This window comes from Pteropus medius, unplaced genomic scaffold (assembly GCF_902729225.1).
Source record: "Pteropus medius unplaced genomic scaffold, Ma_sr-lr_union100, whole genome shotgun sequence".
NCBI classification, from domain to species: domain Eukaryota; kingdom Metazoa; phylum Chordata; class Mammalia; order Chiroptera; family Pteropodidae; genus Pteropus; species Pteropus medius.
The window spans coordinates 2548070-2563870 of NW_024347732.1; the positions used below are offsets into that span (position 1 = coordinate 2548070).

The following is a 15801-nucleotide window of genomic DNA, read 5'->3' on the forward strand; positions in this document are numbered from 1 at the left end:
CTTTTATATGCACTGGGAAACCAAAAATTTCATGTAACTCACTGTATTATGATATTCACTTTATTGCTGCAGTCTGGAACAGAACCTGCAATATCTATAAGGTATGCCCGTACTTCCCAAGGAAATACAACAAAACCAGCTAAGAATGGTATTCACTTTTTATTAATATAACCAATAATTATTTAAAATAAGACAGTTCACTTTTGTTCAAACCTTCCAAATTCTCATAAATTAGAATAATTTAACAATTGTACTGGGTATGTCCCAAATTATTATCTTTGAAAAAATTTCCAAACAATATTCATGATTCAATTATTATGGAACTTCCTTTATCCTTTAATAGCTATGTGTCTATCTTAAAATACATTAACATATATAACTTTCATGATCACAATCAAGATCTTCAGTAGAATAAATTTTACCTTGAAGTTATAAAGGTCTCATGTTTGTGCTTCCCAAGTTTGAATCCTTTAGTGGTCTTGGTTCTCCCTGGAGATGATGGTTCTGATAAAAATGAGCGCTCTAATTCTGCGTGCAAGTCAAAATCACTACAGCATTTTTCAGAGAGCTCAATTAAGTCGACTTTTACCTACAGTCATAAACATTAACAAAAAATGAAAAACTTATCTTAAATGTTAACTATCAGTGTAACATTTGATTAAAGAAATTTTCATTTTCTAAAATTATATGACATAATAAATAAATTATAGGTCTGCCTCTTTCCCTCATCTTTTCAAAAAGCAACATCAATGGTAGTTAAAAAGAAATCTTAGAAATTCAGCTGTTTTTTTTTGGAGGGGAGCAGGGTGGCATTCTTCCTCAAAGTGCTTGTAATCTAAGAGACCTCTCCTTGATAAGAAACTCAGGATTTTTCTATATAAATTAACAACGTAGTATACCTATAACTTTTCCAAAAGAATCTGAAAAGAGCATACTCTGCAAGCCTTGTATAATCAACATGTCTGCTATAAAAGGATTCTGTGCTTTAGATGTCAAGGTTTTATGCATCTAATGAGGTTCCAACCTAAGTTTACATTCAGAGAAATGAAAATTAAGTTTACTTAGGTTTTATTCAAATTTATCGAACCTAAAAGTTCCCTAAGCCATGTGAGGGAGATCACAATTATCATCTCAACACAGTTGTGATTCAACAAAAGTTATAAAAACAACTTTTAACACAAATATTTTAGAACTGCTACGCCATATATGGTTGCCACTAACCACATGTGCCTACTTAAATTTAAATTAATTAAAAGTAAATCAAAATAAAATTCAGTTCCTTAATCACACTAGTAACATTTCATTGCTCAAAGGTCACAAGAGACTAGTGTCTACTATACTGGACAGGGTAGATTACAGAACATTTCTGTCACCAATACGAAGTTCTATCGAACAGCACAGACTGAATGATTTATACTAAAAAAAGAAATTCTTCAATAAAATTTAAATTGAATTGTATGTGATCTTTTAAAAAAGAAAAGGAGACCTCAATATACTAAATACACTTTCAATGTGAATGTTCTCTCAGTTTTATCGCACATAGTGAATACTAACATTTTTTTGAACTAGGCAATATCCAAATGTATTTATTTCCTTGTTCAAGAAAAAATATATATATGGTACAATAAGATGTGGCTGAAATCACCCTCCCTAATACATCTCTGAGAAGCATAAAACAGACTACATTAAATTTTAAATCTTAGTGTAACTATACTCTTTCATAATCAGCAATATAAGGACATCAATTTCCATTCGTACTATATTATCCTAACAAATATTCTTTACATTTCCCCAAATTAAGAGCAGATACCACAACACCATTCCTCTCCTTAAAACCAAATACAGGAATAAATTATAATTTTGTGGGATACTTTATTCTCTACCCTGCAAATATAAAAAAACGAAGTACTTAAATTATGCAAAAATGTGATTTTCCCATAAAATGTCTTATTCTCATAAATACAGACACTAACCCGAAAGAAGCAAAACATGTAGCATAAAAACAGAGTCCTGGACACCATTAAGTGGGTAACTTACATAAAAATTATGTAGTAATGATCCCCAAACACTTTTAACAGCCATATAATATGTAACCTATTTTAGAGCCAACAATGCGCAAAGAAACAAAAATCAACAATAATGTTTTTCTAAATATTTAGTAATAAATTATACCAAATCCAGATCTGTATCAATTTCTTCAGCCTGAAATGGAGTGAACCACATAGATTTCAATTGATCATCCATGACATCAGCTAGTACATATGCCGTCCTGGAACAGGAAAAGTATTTGGTAAAAAGTAGAATTCCAAAATCAAATATTTTAGCTTATCTTCTAAGTAAAATCTGTGGAAAGTACAATTAAAAATGTTATCCTGTAAAGTATTAGTAAAATTACCACTTAAAAAGACTCCCTTCAAAAAGCTATTTAATAATTAAGTATGGAAAAAATAAATAAATTTAAATAGCTACCTATTAAAAAAAAAAGAATTAAGTATTCTTAAAAACTAATAACAATGGAAACTAATCCTGTTGTGAAAAATTCTGATCTTCCAGTAAAATAAAACAAGAGCACTGCTTTTATTTCTAAAAGGCCAAGCATAGTACATTATATCAATATGTATAGAAACTACCCACATTTAATTTTTCTAAATTCAGAGAATAATTCCATTACACTGAATAGTCATTATGCTCTAAAAGTATAGTGCTCCAAAGATTAAGAAGAATGTATCAGGATCCGTAAACTATGGCCCCCATTCTGTTGGCCTGTTTTTATACAGCCTGGGAACGAAGAATAGTTTGTATATTTTTAAAGTATTTTTAAAACCAAAAGAATACACAAAAGGCTATAGGAGAATATGCAACAGAGGCTTGACATGGCCTGCAGAGTCTACAATTTTTACTATCTGGGCTGTTACAGAAAAATAGTTTGCTGGTGCCATCTAAACCTCAGCCGTTAAATACACAATATCTACTCATCAACCACAAAATATAGCTTTTTTTACCTATTGTTAAACAAATTCTGGAGAGATTCTGGAGCTGAAAGTACTGGTTCTACATCCTGGTCACTGAGAGGTAAAGGATCCCCCGATGACTCCAGCATCTGCTTAAGTCCAACTACATTGTCCAACAACGAATCCAGATTATCATCATCTTTTGAATGCTCCTAGATACAAACAAAAACAGAATAAGAAGATGCAGATAAAACTTGAACATTTATGCCCCAAATCTACTGACTCTTTAGTAGAAAAGGCTGTATAATTTCATTACTTTAGAAATTTGGAGCACCATCAGGGAATTATCAACTTAACATTAAACATATTAAAATAAGCACCAAAGCACTTTTATTTCTAAAGAATGGTAGGTAGCAGGGGGCACTCTGCACTCAAATAATAAACAATTCAAAAAGTACTGCCTTCATTTACTCCTTAAAATTCATAACAGTATAGAAGACTTAACTCCAATTAACTCAAAGAGATTTCAAATGGTATAAATACTCAACTGACAGTTCGCTATTTTAAAAAGTCACTAGAAAAATTTGTACTAGTCATATGGAGACAAAAATATGTCTTGGGAATGCACTGTTTTTATTTTATTTGTTTTTGTTTTTCTTTTTTACCAAAACAAGCTTCTCTAGTTCAAGGAACAAATTTTCTGGACTTTCTTCTTTGCTTTGTAGAAGCTGTTTTAACTCTGCAGCATTAATACTCATCGTCCGTGATGGATGAGCTCCCTCTACTTCCATGAGACCACTATCATCTCCACAACATCCCTGTAAATGTCACACACAAGTTAAATTTGAGAGCAACGAAATTTGCAAAGATGCTTCCAAACTTATTCAGATACTTAAGCCATTTGCTGCAATCTTCCCCTCAATGTTTTGGTTTTACATCAGTATAAATGGTTCATTCTAAGAAGGTTTTAGCAGCTCAAAGCTGAAATAAGTTTTGAGTAAGACTCACAAAATAAGTAGTTAAATATATGCATTCAATCTAATGACATCAAGATTTCTCAACAAAAATATCCAGCGGCAAACACACTGGCACATGCAGGACACATAACATATTGACTGATAATTCAAGTTAATAAAATGCCTGCTATAACAAAGAATTGATGGAATTTGAATTTATCTTTCTGGAGATAAGGCAAACAAAGAAACAACTACTATACTTAAAACCATACCCTATCATGCAGGAAAGTTAGTGTTTCTGCTTTAAGAAGTATGCCACATAATAAAATGAATTTTGGAGTGATAATAATTCAATACTAGAAAAATTATCCAGCAAAACAAATCTTGGATAATAAATCCCTCCATATTGTCACATACGAAAAAACACTTAAGTAGTTGCAAATCTTAGAAGACAGCCCTGTTTTAAATGGCTCAACATGAATACAGTTTCTTAGGAGACTACACCCACCAATTCAGATGAGAATTTAGTATTTTAAAGAGGCATCAACAATTAAAATTTTATTTGGAGCCCCTACCATTTGTCCTGTAACTAGACATATTTCAATGAAAATTATTTTAAACAGATTCCCACTCTGAAGCACACTTGGTTCCTTTCAGAAAACACTAGACTAAAAGTCACTTATATTGTGTTAAGGAAGAAGTCATACAATTTTAATGAGAAATTCAATACACTATCATGTCTACAAGGGTTTTTACTTGTTCTGTTTGGAGGTCGGGGTGAAGGGTAGGTTGATGATAGTGTTTTACATTTTTTAATAATTAAGGGAAATGAGTTAAGAATAATCAGTGCACTGACAGAAACCTAGTATGAACAGTTCTCTTTAAAGCAACTGCCCCATAAATGCTAGTAAAATGTATAAATTAAGGGACTAAATATATTTTACAAAAATAAGTATATTAACCAGATTACAAATTATCAAGGCATCTACCTGGCCTCTTTCCTCACTCTTAGTTATTCATACCACTTTCACTGAGACATGGGAAGCTTAGTACAGCTGAATCAGAAAATATTACAATGATTATTATTTTTAAAGATCACAAATAAAAGACCTAAATAATCAATTAAAAAAAAAAAGATAGGGGGAGAACTAATGTCCACACAAAAACTGGAACATGGATATTTACAGCAGTTTGTTCACAACTGCCAAACCTTGAAAACCACCAGAATGCTCTTCACTAGATGAATGGATAAATATAGTACATCCAGAAAATGGAATATTATTCCATGCTAAAAACAATAAAAAAAAGAGCTATCAAACCATGAAAGATAAGCAAGACTTGCTACATACTGTATAATTCCAGTTATGTAACATTCTGGAAAAGGCAAAGCTATGGAGATAGTAAAAAGAACAGTGCTTGCCAGAGTTTGGTGAGGAAAGGATGAATAAGGTAGAGCACAGAGGATTTTAGGACAGTAAAACTATTCTGCAGAATGCTGTAATGGTGGATTATATGTTATTATACATTTGTCAAAACTCAAAGAATATTCAACTAAGAGTAAGCCCTAGTCTAAAGTATGGACTTTGACATGGATTATAATAATGTTTCAATCTAAGTTCATCAACTATAACAAATGTACCATTGTGGTGCAGTAGGTTAGTAGGTCAATAGTAGTAGGGGAGATTGTACACTCAATATTAAGGAAGGAAAGGAGGCTGGAAATGGGGATGGAGATGGTAAAGGGTATATGGGAACTTTCTACACCTTCCACTCAATTTTGCTAAAACTGCTCTAAAAAATAAAATCTATTTCAAAAAAAGATTGGGAGAAAGATGAAAAATTATGAACTAATTAAAACATTTGAAATGATGTAAAATATTCACCTCTCTGTACTTTTCATTATTATAAACCAAAATTATTTTTTTCCTGCTTTACTGAAATATAATTGACATGTATCATTATGTAAGTCTAAGGTGTACTTGATTTGAGAACAGAAAGCATTTGAACAAAATAAAATGCATTTTAAATGCCAATCCATTTGTTAGTAAAAGCAGTATTAGAAAATCTAGGGTCAAACTTAGCACGATTTGAAGTTTTCTATATATACACTACTGTGGGAAATAGCAAGAGAAATTTAAGAAGATATTTAAAACTATAATCTACAAAGTGATTTCAGGAAAATGAAAATTCTATCAAATTTTTGATAACATTTCAAATCTTATTTATTTGTCAAGCACTTCAGCTATTAACTTGTATGAGACACTGTACAAGTACTCTGAGAAAAAGCCAGTAAAACATGGTCTCCTACCTAAGTGAGCTAACACTCAGAGAGTGGATTGGGAAATAGTAAATAGTCATATAAATAATTTACTAAAAAGCCCACAATAACATGCTGTGAAGTATACAGAAAGAAAAGTAATCTCAAAAAGCTTTACAAATTGGGATGCATTAAAACAGGCACTACGAACAGATTATAGTTTAACCAAGAGAAAAAGAGGGAGAAGAAAGGAGAGAGAAGAAGGGAGGGAGAGAGAGCAAGACAGACACAGACAGACCAGTAACTTAAGAGACACACAGAAGCATGGCCAAGGAGAGATGTGTAAGTACAAAAGATTTAGGATGATGGCATAGTATAAATTGTTTTCTAAAGAAGAAGTGGTTGTAAAGGTAACTTTTCAGCCATACAGTGAATAGTCTTGAATAATCTTGAAAGTTTGGAATTTATTCTCTAGATACCAAAAGTTATTGTAGAGTGGAGGGAGATGACCTGATGTCTGCTTTAGGAAAATATAAACTTACACAGAACTACTCAGAATATATCAGAGAAATAAATGTTTGGATAGAACTGGAATGAAGACTGATACAACACTCTGCATGAAAATATCAATAAAGAGATAATTATTTTGAAAACTAAATATAAATTCTGGAGTGGAAAAGTACAATAACTGAAATGAAAAATTGACTAGAGGGACTCAACATCAGATATGAGATAGGAAAAAATCAGTGAACCTCAAGACAGGTAAACTGAGCTTACCTACTTTAAGGAACAAAAAGAAAAAACAATGAAGACCCAGAAGCATAGCCTCAGAGACTTATGGAGTACCATCAAGAGCACCAACATAACAAGAGTCCCAGAAGAAGAAGAAAGAGTCAGAAAGAATCTGAAGAAATAATGACTGAAAACTTCCCAAATTTGAAGAAAAACATTAACCTCCATTTCTAAAAGGATCAACATACTTCAAGTAGAATAAGTACTTAGACACATCATAATCAAATTGTTAAGAACCAAAGACAAAGAGAGAACAATGAAAGCAGCAAGAGAGGTGACTCAACTAAAAAAAGAGATCCCTGGCAAGATTAACAACTGATTTGTCATCAGAAACCATGTAAACCAGAATGTGGTAGGAAAACATAAAGTGCTGAAAGCACATTATCAATCCAAAATTCTGTAACTGACAAAAAAACTATGCCCAAAAATGAGGGAGACATCCCGGGATTTAAAAGAGAGAGAGAGAGAGAGAGAGAGAATTCATCAGTAGCAAACCTACTGTACAAAAAAAAACTAAAGGGAGTCCTTCAGGCCGACATCAAAGGACAACAGACAGTTATTTGAAACCACATGAAGAAATAAAAGTGTCAATAAAAGTTAACTACACAGGTAAAATAAAGTATAAACATAATTTTTGTTTGTAACTCTTTTCTTCTATCTGAATTAAAAACCAGAATAAAGCAATAATGATAAAACTGTGTGGATGGGCTCAGTATGTATAAAAGTGTAATTGGTGTAATATCGCAAAGGAAGGGAATAAAGCTACATTGTAGCAGTTTCTGTATACTACTGAAATTATGTTGGTATTAATCTGAACTATGGTGTATTAAATGAAGGTGTTAAATGTAGTACCCAGGGCAACCATTAATAAGATTTTTAAAAAGCAAAAGAAACAAAGAAATTAAAATGGCACAGTGGAAATTATCTGTTTAACACAAAAGACCTGATGGAGATAAAGAGGAACAAAAAATATATATAGGAAGTAAACAGCAAAAACAGTTGATGTAAATCTTATCTATTTATAATTAAACACAAATGAACTGAATATACCAATTAAAAAGGAGAAATTGGCAGAATGTAAGAAAACAATATATAAAACAAAACAATCCAATAATAGGCTGTCTACAAGAGACACACTTTAAGATACAAACAGGTTCAAAGAACAAGAGTAAAGAAAAATATATCATAAAAACAATAACCAAAACAGAGCTAGAGTGGCTATACCAATAACACAATATAAAACTTTAGACAAAAGTTATTACTAGAGACAAAGGACATTTATAATAACAAAAGGGTCAATCCATTAGGAAGACATAGCAATTATGAACATATATGCACCTAACAATAGAGTCCTGAGATGCATGAAGTAAAATCTGATAGAAGAATGAAATAAACAATTTGACAATAATAGTTGGAGACTTCAGTCCCCCCTACTTTCAGTAGTTTAGTATTGTATGGAACAATAAGGCAGAAAACACCAAGGAAATAGAAGGCTTGAACAACTATAAACCAACTAACACTAAAATACATGTATAGAACATTCCATGAAACAGCAGAAGACACACTCTTCTCAAGTGCACATGAACATTCAGTAGTAAAGAACAGATGCTAGGCTGTAAGACAAGCTCAATAAACTTAAAAGGACTGAAATCACACAAAATATGATTTCACAATGGAATAAAATTAAAAATCAATTACAGATGAAAATTTGGGAAATATGTGAAAACTTAACATGCTCCTAAATAACCAATGCACTTAAGAAGAAATCACAGGGGATATTAGAAAATGCGTGGAGATGAACAAAATCAAAAATAACCAAGAGTGCACAGAGGGAAATTTATAGCTGTATATGCCTTCATTAAAAAGAAGGATCACAAATCAATAACCTAACCTTCCATCTTAAGAAACTAGAAAAAGAAGAGTAAACTAACCCCAAAGGAAGGTAGAAGTAAACAATATAGATTAAAGCAGAAATAAATGAAATAGAGAACAGAAAAATAACAAAAAAGATCAAAGGAACCAAAATTTGGTTATTTGAACAGATCCACAAAACTGACAAACCTTTAGCTAGACTAACCAAAGGGTGGGGAAGAGGAGAGAGAAGACTCAAATTTTTTTAATTAAGAATGAAAAGGAGACATCATTAAGAATCTTACAAACAAAAATAGTTTTAGAAATTATTATGAACAATTATGTGCCATCAAGTTAACAATGTAGTTGAATGAAGAACAAATTCCTAAAAAAACAGACACTACTGAAACTAACTCAAGATACAGAAAATCTGACAATATTTATATCAACTAAAGTAATTTAATTAGTATCAAAAAAAACTTTCTACAAAGAAAAGCCCGGGCCAGGATGACTTAACTTTCTAGTTTCTACCAAATGTTTAAAGTACTTACAAGAATTCTTCACAAACTCTTCCAAAAAATAAGAGAACACTTTCCAGCTCACTATATAAGGCCAGACAAATGACCTAAGAAAAAGAAGCTACAGACCAATCTTCCTATGAACATAAACCCAAAAATCCTCAATAAAATGAAGCAAATTGAATCTAGCAACATACATGAATTCCACTTCATGACTGTGACATTCACCCCAGGAATACAACAACAGTTTAACATGTGAAAATTAATCAGTGTAATACACTAAATTAGTAAAATATGGAGAAAAACAATCATTTCAATAGACACAGAAAAAGCATTTAACAAAACCCAATCTTTCATATTAAAAATACTCAAAAAACTAGGAATAGAAGGGAATTTCTTCAACTTTATAAAAGGCATCTATGAATAACTTAACACTGTATTTAATAATAAAAGACTGAATGCTTTCTCCCTAAGATCAGGACCAAGACAAAGGTGTCAAATTTTGCCACTTTTATTCAACATGTACTGGAGGTTCTTGAGAGAATAATTAAGAAAGAAAAAGAAATAAAAAGTATCCAGATTGGAAAGAAAGAAGTTAAACTAGCTTATATCTATTTGTAGATAACATGATCTTGTATGTAGAAAATCCTAAGGACACAACTAAAAAAACTATTAGAACTAATAAACAAGTTCAGCAAGGTTGCAGAACACATTAGCAATACACAAAAAACAACTATTTCTAAACACAAAGAACAATTCGGAAATTAAATTAAGAAACAATTCCATTTATAACAGCTTTTTAAAATTTCCTAATTTAGAGGCATAAACTTAAAAAGAGGTACAAGACATATATTGAAAACTACAAAACATTATAGAAAGAAATTAAAGACAACCTAAATATATATGAAAGCCATCCCACATTCATGGACATGAAGACTTAATTAGTACTAAAATAGTAATACAAAATTGATCTACAGATTCAATTCAATCCCCTTAGTGGTTGCCAAAGGCTAGGGTAGGGTAAAAAGGGGAATGGGGAGTTTGTTAATGGATACAGAGCTTCTTTAGTGGGTTATCAATTCATTCTGAAATTAGTAGTGATGGTTGCACAATTCTATAAATATATTAAAAACTCTAGAATTTTAAGTTTAAGAGGGTGAGTTTTATGAGATGTGGATTATAAAATGTTACAAAATAAAAATGTTACGAAAGAGGAGGAGAAATCTAAGGTAACAGTAGTAAAATATAAAAGAAGAAATAAAGTATGAAAGGTTTTGTGAATAAAACTGACAAAGAAGGAGCAGCTGCTGAAGATGATGAACAAAAGGGGTAAATTCAGCTACTATTTCATGATTTCTATCTTGAAGGTCAAGGAAGATCAATGGTATAAATGCAAGGCACATAAAACATGAATCAAGTTTAGGGGGGAACATAATTAATTTGATTTTGGATATTCAGAGATTCTATCCACTAGCTAAGAGAGAGGAGAAAAAGAGAAGGGAAAAAGAGAAAAGGAATCAAGTAAAGTATTAGAAGGGAGAAGATCTATGTGATAGATAGAAATTAAGTAATGCAGGGGAACATTTTTCTCTGATTAAGAAAGGAAACAGATTAAAAATAACAGGGAAACAATCTAGGGGAGAGTGAAAGGATTTCCAAATTAAACAGGTGGCCCTGATCTTCTCAATGAAAGAGGTAAGAAAAGGAAATATATTGATGAGGAAAGAATAAAAGCATTAATCAGCAGTCCCTAGCAGATCCTGAATAACATGAATTAACACTGGTTAGTGCTTTTTGATTAGGAACTGTTTAACTGATGACATGTAAGAAAATCTATCATACTGATCTTTAGCAACATGTCACTTATGCTCTGATAAAACTAATAAGCAGTCTTCCATCAAGTAAAACTAAAATCTCTTTAGGGTAGCTATCATCCTACTGTTAAATATGCCAATCTTCTAAAATCAAAGCATCTGGTAAACTTAATCATTTAATAAACTATATATGACACAAAACAAACAATAATTTGCTCATAAAACTGGCACGATAATAACTACAAATGCAACAGGCAGCCAAGAAGGGCTTACTGGAGTAAATATCCTCAATATAAACTTAATTTTTTCTTATGAAATCATCTCATATTATATTTATTTTGGTAATACTGTACTAAACAGGTCCTCTACAACTCTTCTCAAACAGAATTCTTAAATATAAACTGAATTTCTTAAACCAGTGTTGACAGAATACTAATCCATGGGATGTTAACAGCTGTGTGTAGACACATACACTCTTACACAAGTATTTTGCAAGCAATACATTTGGACAAAACTGGTTTAGATTGTAATAAAGTAAGTTTCTATTTACCCAGGACCTTTTAGAGCTTATGATATACTAATGTGCATAGTTAAGTGTTATCAGGGAGATATTTCCAAACTTATTTGACCACAAACACTTTTTAAAAGCAGGCCTATTAATGGCTTCTGGAATTGTGTCTTCAATCTAAACCGTAATTTTGTAAAATACTAATGAGAGAAAGTCTTCAATAGATTTTAACAATAAGATTTTAGAGCTGGGGAAATAATCTTTAATTAATATCTATGATGAATCCAAAATAGTCTAGTATGATAAACTTTACATTCACCCCAAAATCAGAGCATCCAAAACACAATTAGTAAGTACTCCATTAAATAACAGTAAGTGAATACTTGATTAAAAGACTGATAAAACTTAACTATTCTAAATAAAAAAGTTACTAGCGAGATAACTCAATGTAAAACTACGTAAAAAGATACCCTACAGGTAATATTTTTCTCTAAGTTGCAAAGTCAGAGGATTCACAAATTTAAAATGTCTAATAAATTAGAGTTCAATTAATTCTTCTCTTTAACATCTATCTTTTTTAATAAATCAGAAACCTAATTTTATAGTGAGAGGAGAGCACAGAAAAAAACAATATTTTAAGTTCCAAGTGCCAAAAAACATTATTAAAGATATTTTTGAAGCCAACTGATTTTTATGACAAAAGTTTAAATTTAAGAAATACCAAATACATATAAATATACATATATATATGCACTTACCATTGTGTCAGAGTTAAGAATTTGTCTCATGAATTCCAAAAATGAAGATGCAAGTTCACCTGTGTCCTTACTAAAAGTACTGACCACTCGTTTCAGTAAACTATGCAGAGCATTGCTATTTTTCCTTAAAGAACTGTAAAGAAAATAGAGAAAATGTCTTAAAATTTGAGCATATAAATCTAGTATGAGAAATGAACTGTATCAGTTCAGACAAAATAAAATTTAGTCTATCATTTTAAAAAATGTAATAAGTACTCTCGTGTGTCTGTGTATACAAATCATGTAACAAAGCAACTGACATCTCCTTTTAAATATAAGCTTTAAGCTCTTAAAGAAAAACTTTCCTCAAATAATAAAGGTATAGAACTTAGAAAAACAAACTTACAGGTTCCCTATTTTTACACTTTTTATAACCTGGTGATTTCTCTAACATAAAGAAGTTATAGCTATCTCAGAAGCCTGACCAAAAAGCCTAACTTATATAACTACAAAAAATGACTATCTTTATGACATTGTAATCTGACAGAAGGAAATCAAAGGTATAGAAAAGGGAGGAGTCAGCAAACTTTTTAGATAAAGTGGCTGATGGTAAATAATTTAGACTATGCACAACTCAGTCTCTCTCCCTACAGTCTCAGTCACAAAAACTGAACTGCTGGTGTAGTGGAAAAGCAGCCACAGATGACACATAAGTACCGGCTATGTTTCAATAAAACTTTATTTACAAAAACTAGTGGTAAGCTGGATTTGACCTGTGGCCCATAGTTTGCCAATCCCTAATATAGAGAGATTTCAAGCATAACAAACAATAATGATGAGATATATATATATATCTCTCTAAAAAAAATTGAGAACATACAATCCTACTAAAATTATTCTATACACATACACAGTTCTTAGTTGATCAAAAGAGAATTTCAAGAACAAAGTATTCTAATATTTAATTATGTCCCTTAAGTTGTAATATAATTAGCCAAAATGAAAATAAATGTTAACAGTAAACATGCAGTGTTTATATTTTAAAAATGTGGTTATAGTCTGACAAATCAGCATACAAGACTTTGGTAAAACAATACAAAAGAGAGAAAGACAGGACTCCTACTGTTGAGAACTTTATAAATAATGTACAAGGCATAATAAACAGGAATGAAATTAAACACAAAGATAATACAACTAATGGAAAAAGCATGGGTTCAAAATTAAACTATATCAATTACTAGTCTCTACATATAACTTTAAGCAAATGAGCCTTACTTCCATGGTCTATCAAAAACTGTGGTCCAGTATACACTTATTAAAATGTCTAAAATAAAAACATTACAGTAATACCAAATTTTGATATTTTGTTACTCAATTCGTAGAGAAGTTTTCCATGAAAGGGTAGAATGATGGTTTATTGGGGTGATGAAACTGCTCTACATGAAACTGTGGTGATAACCACATGGCCTATGCATTTGCTAAATCTATGCATATGTATAAAATCTACCAATATGTATATAAAACTACACCTCATAAAACATGAATGGGGTTACAAAGTAACGGGGAAGGCTAGAATCAACTTTCATATGTTGGACTGGATTAACAGTATCGGTATAGACTCATTTTTAAAACTACACACAAAAAAATAAATAGATGCAAAAATAAATGTAGATGTGTATGTATTCATGAGTTAGGACACATACATGTATTTCCTAGCCCAATCCAATGAGAGGAACCAAAATCAGTGACTCAAGTTGAACAATAAAATAAATAATATTGGATTATCATATAAGAAAAATATTAACGTCCATGAATTCATACTAATATAAATAACTGAATAGGTAAATGAAGGAAAAGTGATCATTCTTTACAGGATAATTAACAAATGAAAAAGGAATGAGAGAAACAGGAAATCACCATTAGAACACCACAGTAATAACTGCCACATGCCAAGACTCACTGATGGATATCAAAGTTACTGGACAAAGTTTTAAGTAGAAACAGGATATCTGCATAATCTCAAAGTATATTTTCCAAAATATTTAGTAATTAAAAATACAAAATCAGTAACTTTGCAGTAAGGAATCTTGGCAGATAGCACCTCAGTCAAGTGATCAAGGTTAATATCAATAATATGCCATGTATTTCCTGATATGATACACTGAGAAAAGTATATTGCAACGTGGTATCCTTCTTGTTAAAGCATAGTCTCAATCTAAGTATGAGTTGACATCAGACAAAGTTAAATTAAGGAACATTTTACAAAATAACTAACAAGTACTCTCTAAAAATCCCGAGGTCGTAAAAAACAAGGACAGAGAAATGTAGGATCCTGGAACAGAAAAAGAAAATTAATGGGAAAAAAACTAATAAAATCTAAGTAAGTTCTCTATTTCAGTTAATAATATTATGTCAAGGTTACTTTCTTAGTATTGATAAATATCCAATGGTTATATAAGACATTGCATAAAAGTTGGGTGAAAGGTTTTTGTTTTTGTAATTCTTCTGTTAAGTCTAAAATTATCTCAAAAAAAAATTTTTTTTAAGTGGGACCTGTCTCAGAGTTGTTTTGAGGACTTTATGTAAAAGTATATAGTGACCTGTTTCTAAACAAAGCCAGATAAAAGCCAGATCACGCTATACCTCTGCTTAAAACTTTGCAATGGCCCTTATATTAACCTTGATGATCTGCCCCCCTTTTACTCCCGTATTACTTCTCTGACACTATGCCTTATCATTTTTGTCCTCGCTCACTCACTCCAAGGGCAGCCACCATGGCTTCATGGCTGTTTCTCAGACATGTTAGGCATGCTATTTGCAGTTGTTCTCCCCTAGGATATTAACATGTTTTACTCCTCACTTCCTTTAGGTCATCTTCTCAGTGAGGACTTCCCTAATCACCTCCCCATATTTTAAATGACAACTCCAAAACTCACTCTGGCACTCACTATCCCACTGTTCTACTTTGTTTTTCTGTAACATATTATGTATTTTCTTTACATGTTTATTGTCTGTCTAATTCTAGTAGAAAGAAAGCACCAAGCAAGCAGGAAAATTTTTTTCCCAGTATCCAGAACAGTGTCTGGTCCAAAGAACACAATCAATAAATATTTGTGGACCAAATGAATCTAGTATTCATTTTTACTCTTTCATAGTGCCTACTATATACCAGGTTTCTCAATGCTGGAGGGAGTACAGTCAATAAGACAGTTCCCTGTCCTCATGTAACTTATATTCCAATGAGGGAGACAAACATATAAACAATAAACCTATATAATGTAATATCAAACAATATAAATACAGTGACAAATATAAACGGGGATAAGAAATAAGGACAAAAAAGACTATTTTAGACAGGTATTTAGGCAGGAAATATATTTATACAGATACCTGAACAAAGTGAGGAAATAAGTCCTA

General features: G+C 31.4%; 1 protein-coding gene across 3 annotated transcripts in view; it reads right to left on the bottom strand.

Moving 5' to 3' along the window:
• Window positions 1-15801, bottom strand: part of VIRMA (vir like m6A methyltransferase associated) — a 55145-nt gene that overhangs the window by 2785 nt on the left and 36559 nt on the right. For 2 of the 3 annotated variants that reach the window (XM_039877149.1, XM_039877148.1), the window contains exons 17-21: window positions 12406-12538; window positions 3617-3769; window positions 3003-3163; window positions 2173-2269; window positions 423-589 (exon numbers count right to left, since the gene is read on the bottom strand). In XM_039877149.1, the coding sequence (XP_039733083.1) occupies window positions 423-589; window positions 2173-2269; window positions 3003-3163; window positions 3617-3769; window positions 12406-12538 (711 nt within the window). The remainder of the gene's footprint in view (window positions 1-422; window positions 590-2172; window positions 2270-3002; window positions 3164-3616; window positions 3770-12405; window positions 12539-15801) is intronic. The other variant, XM_039877150.1, reaches the window with a different exon arrangement.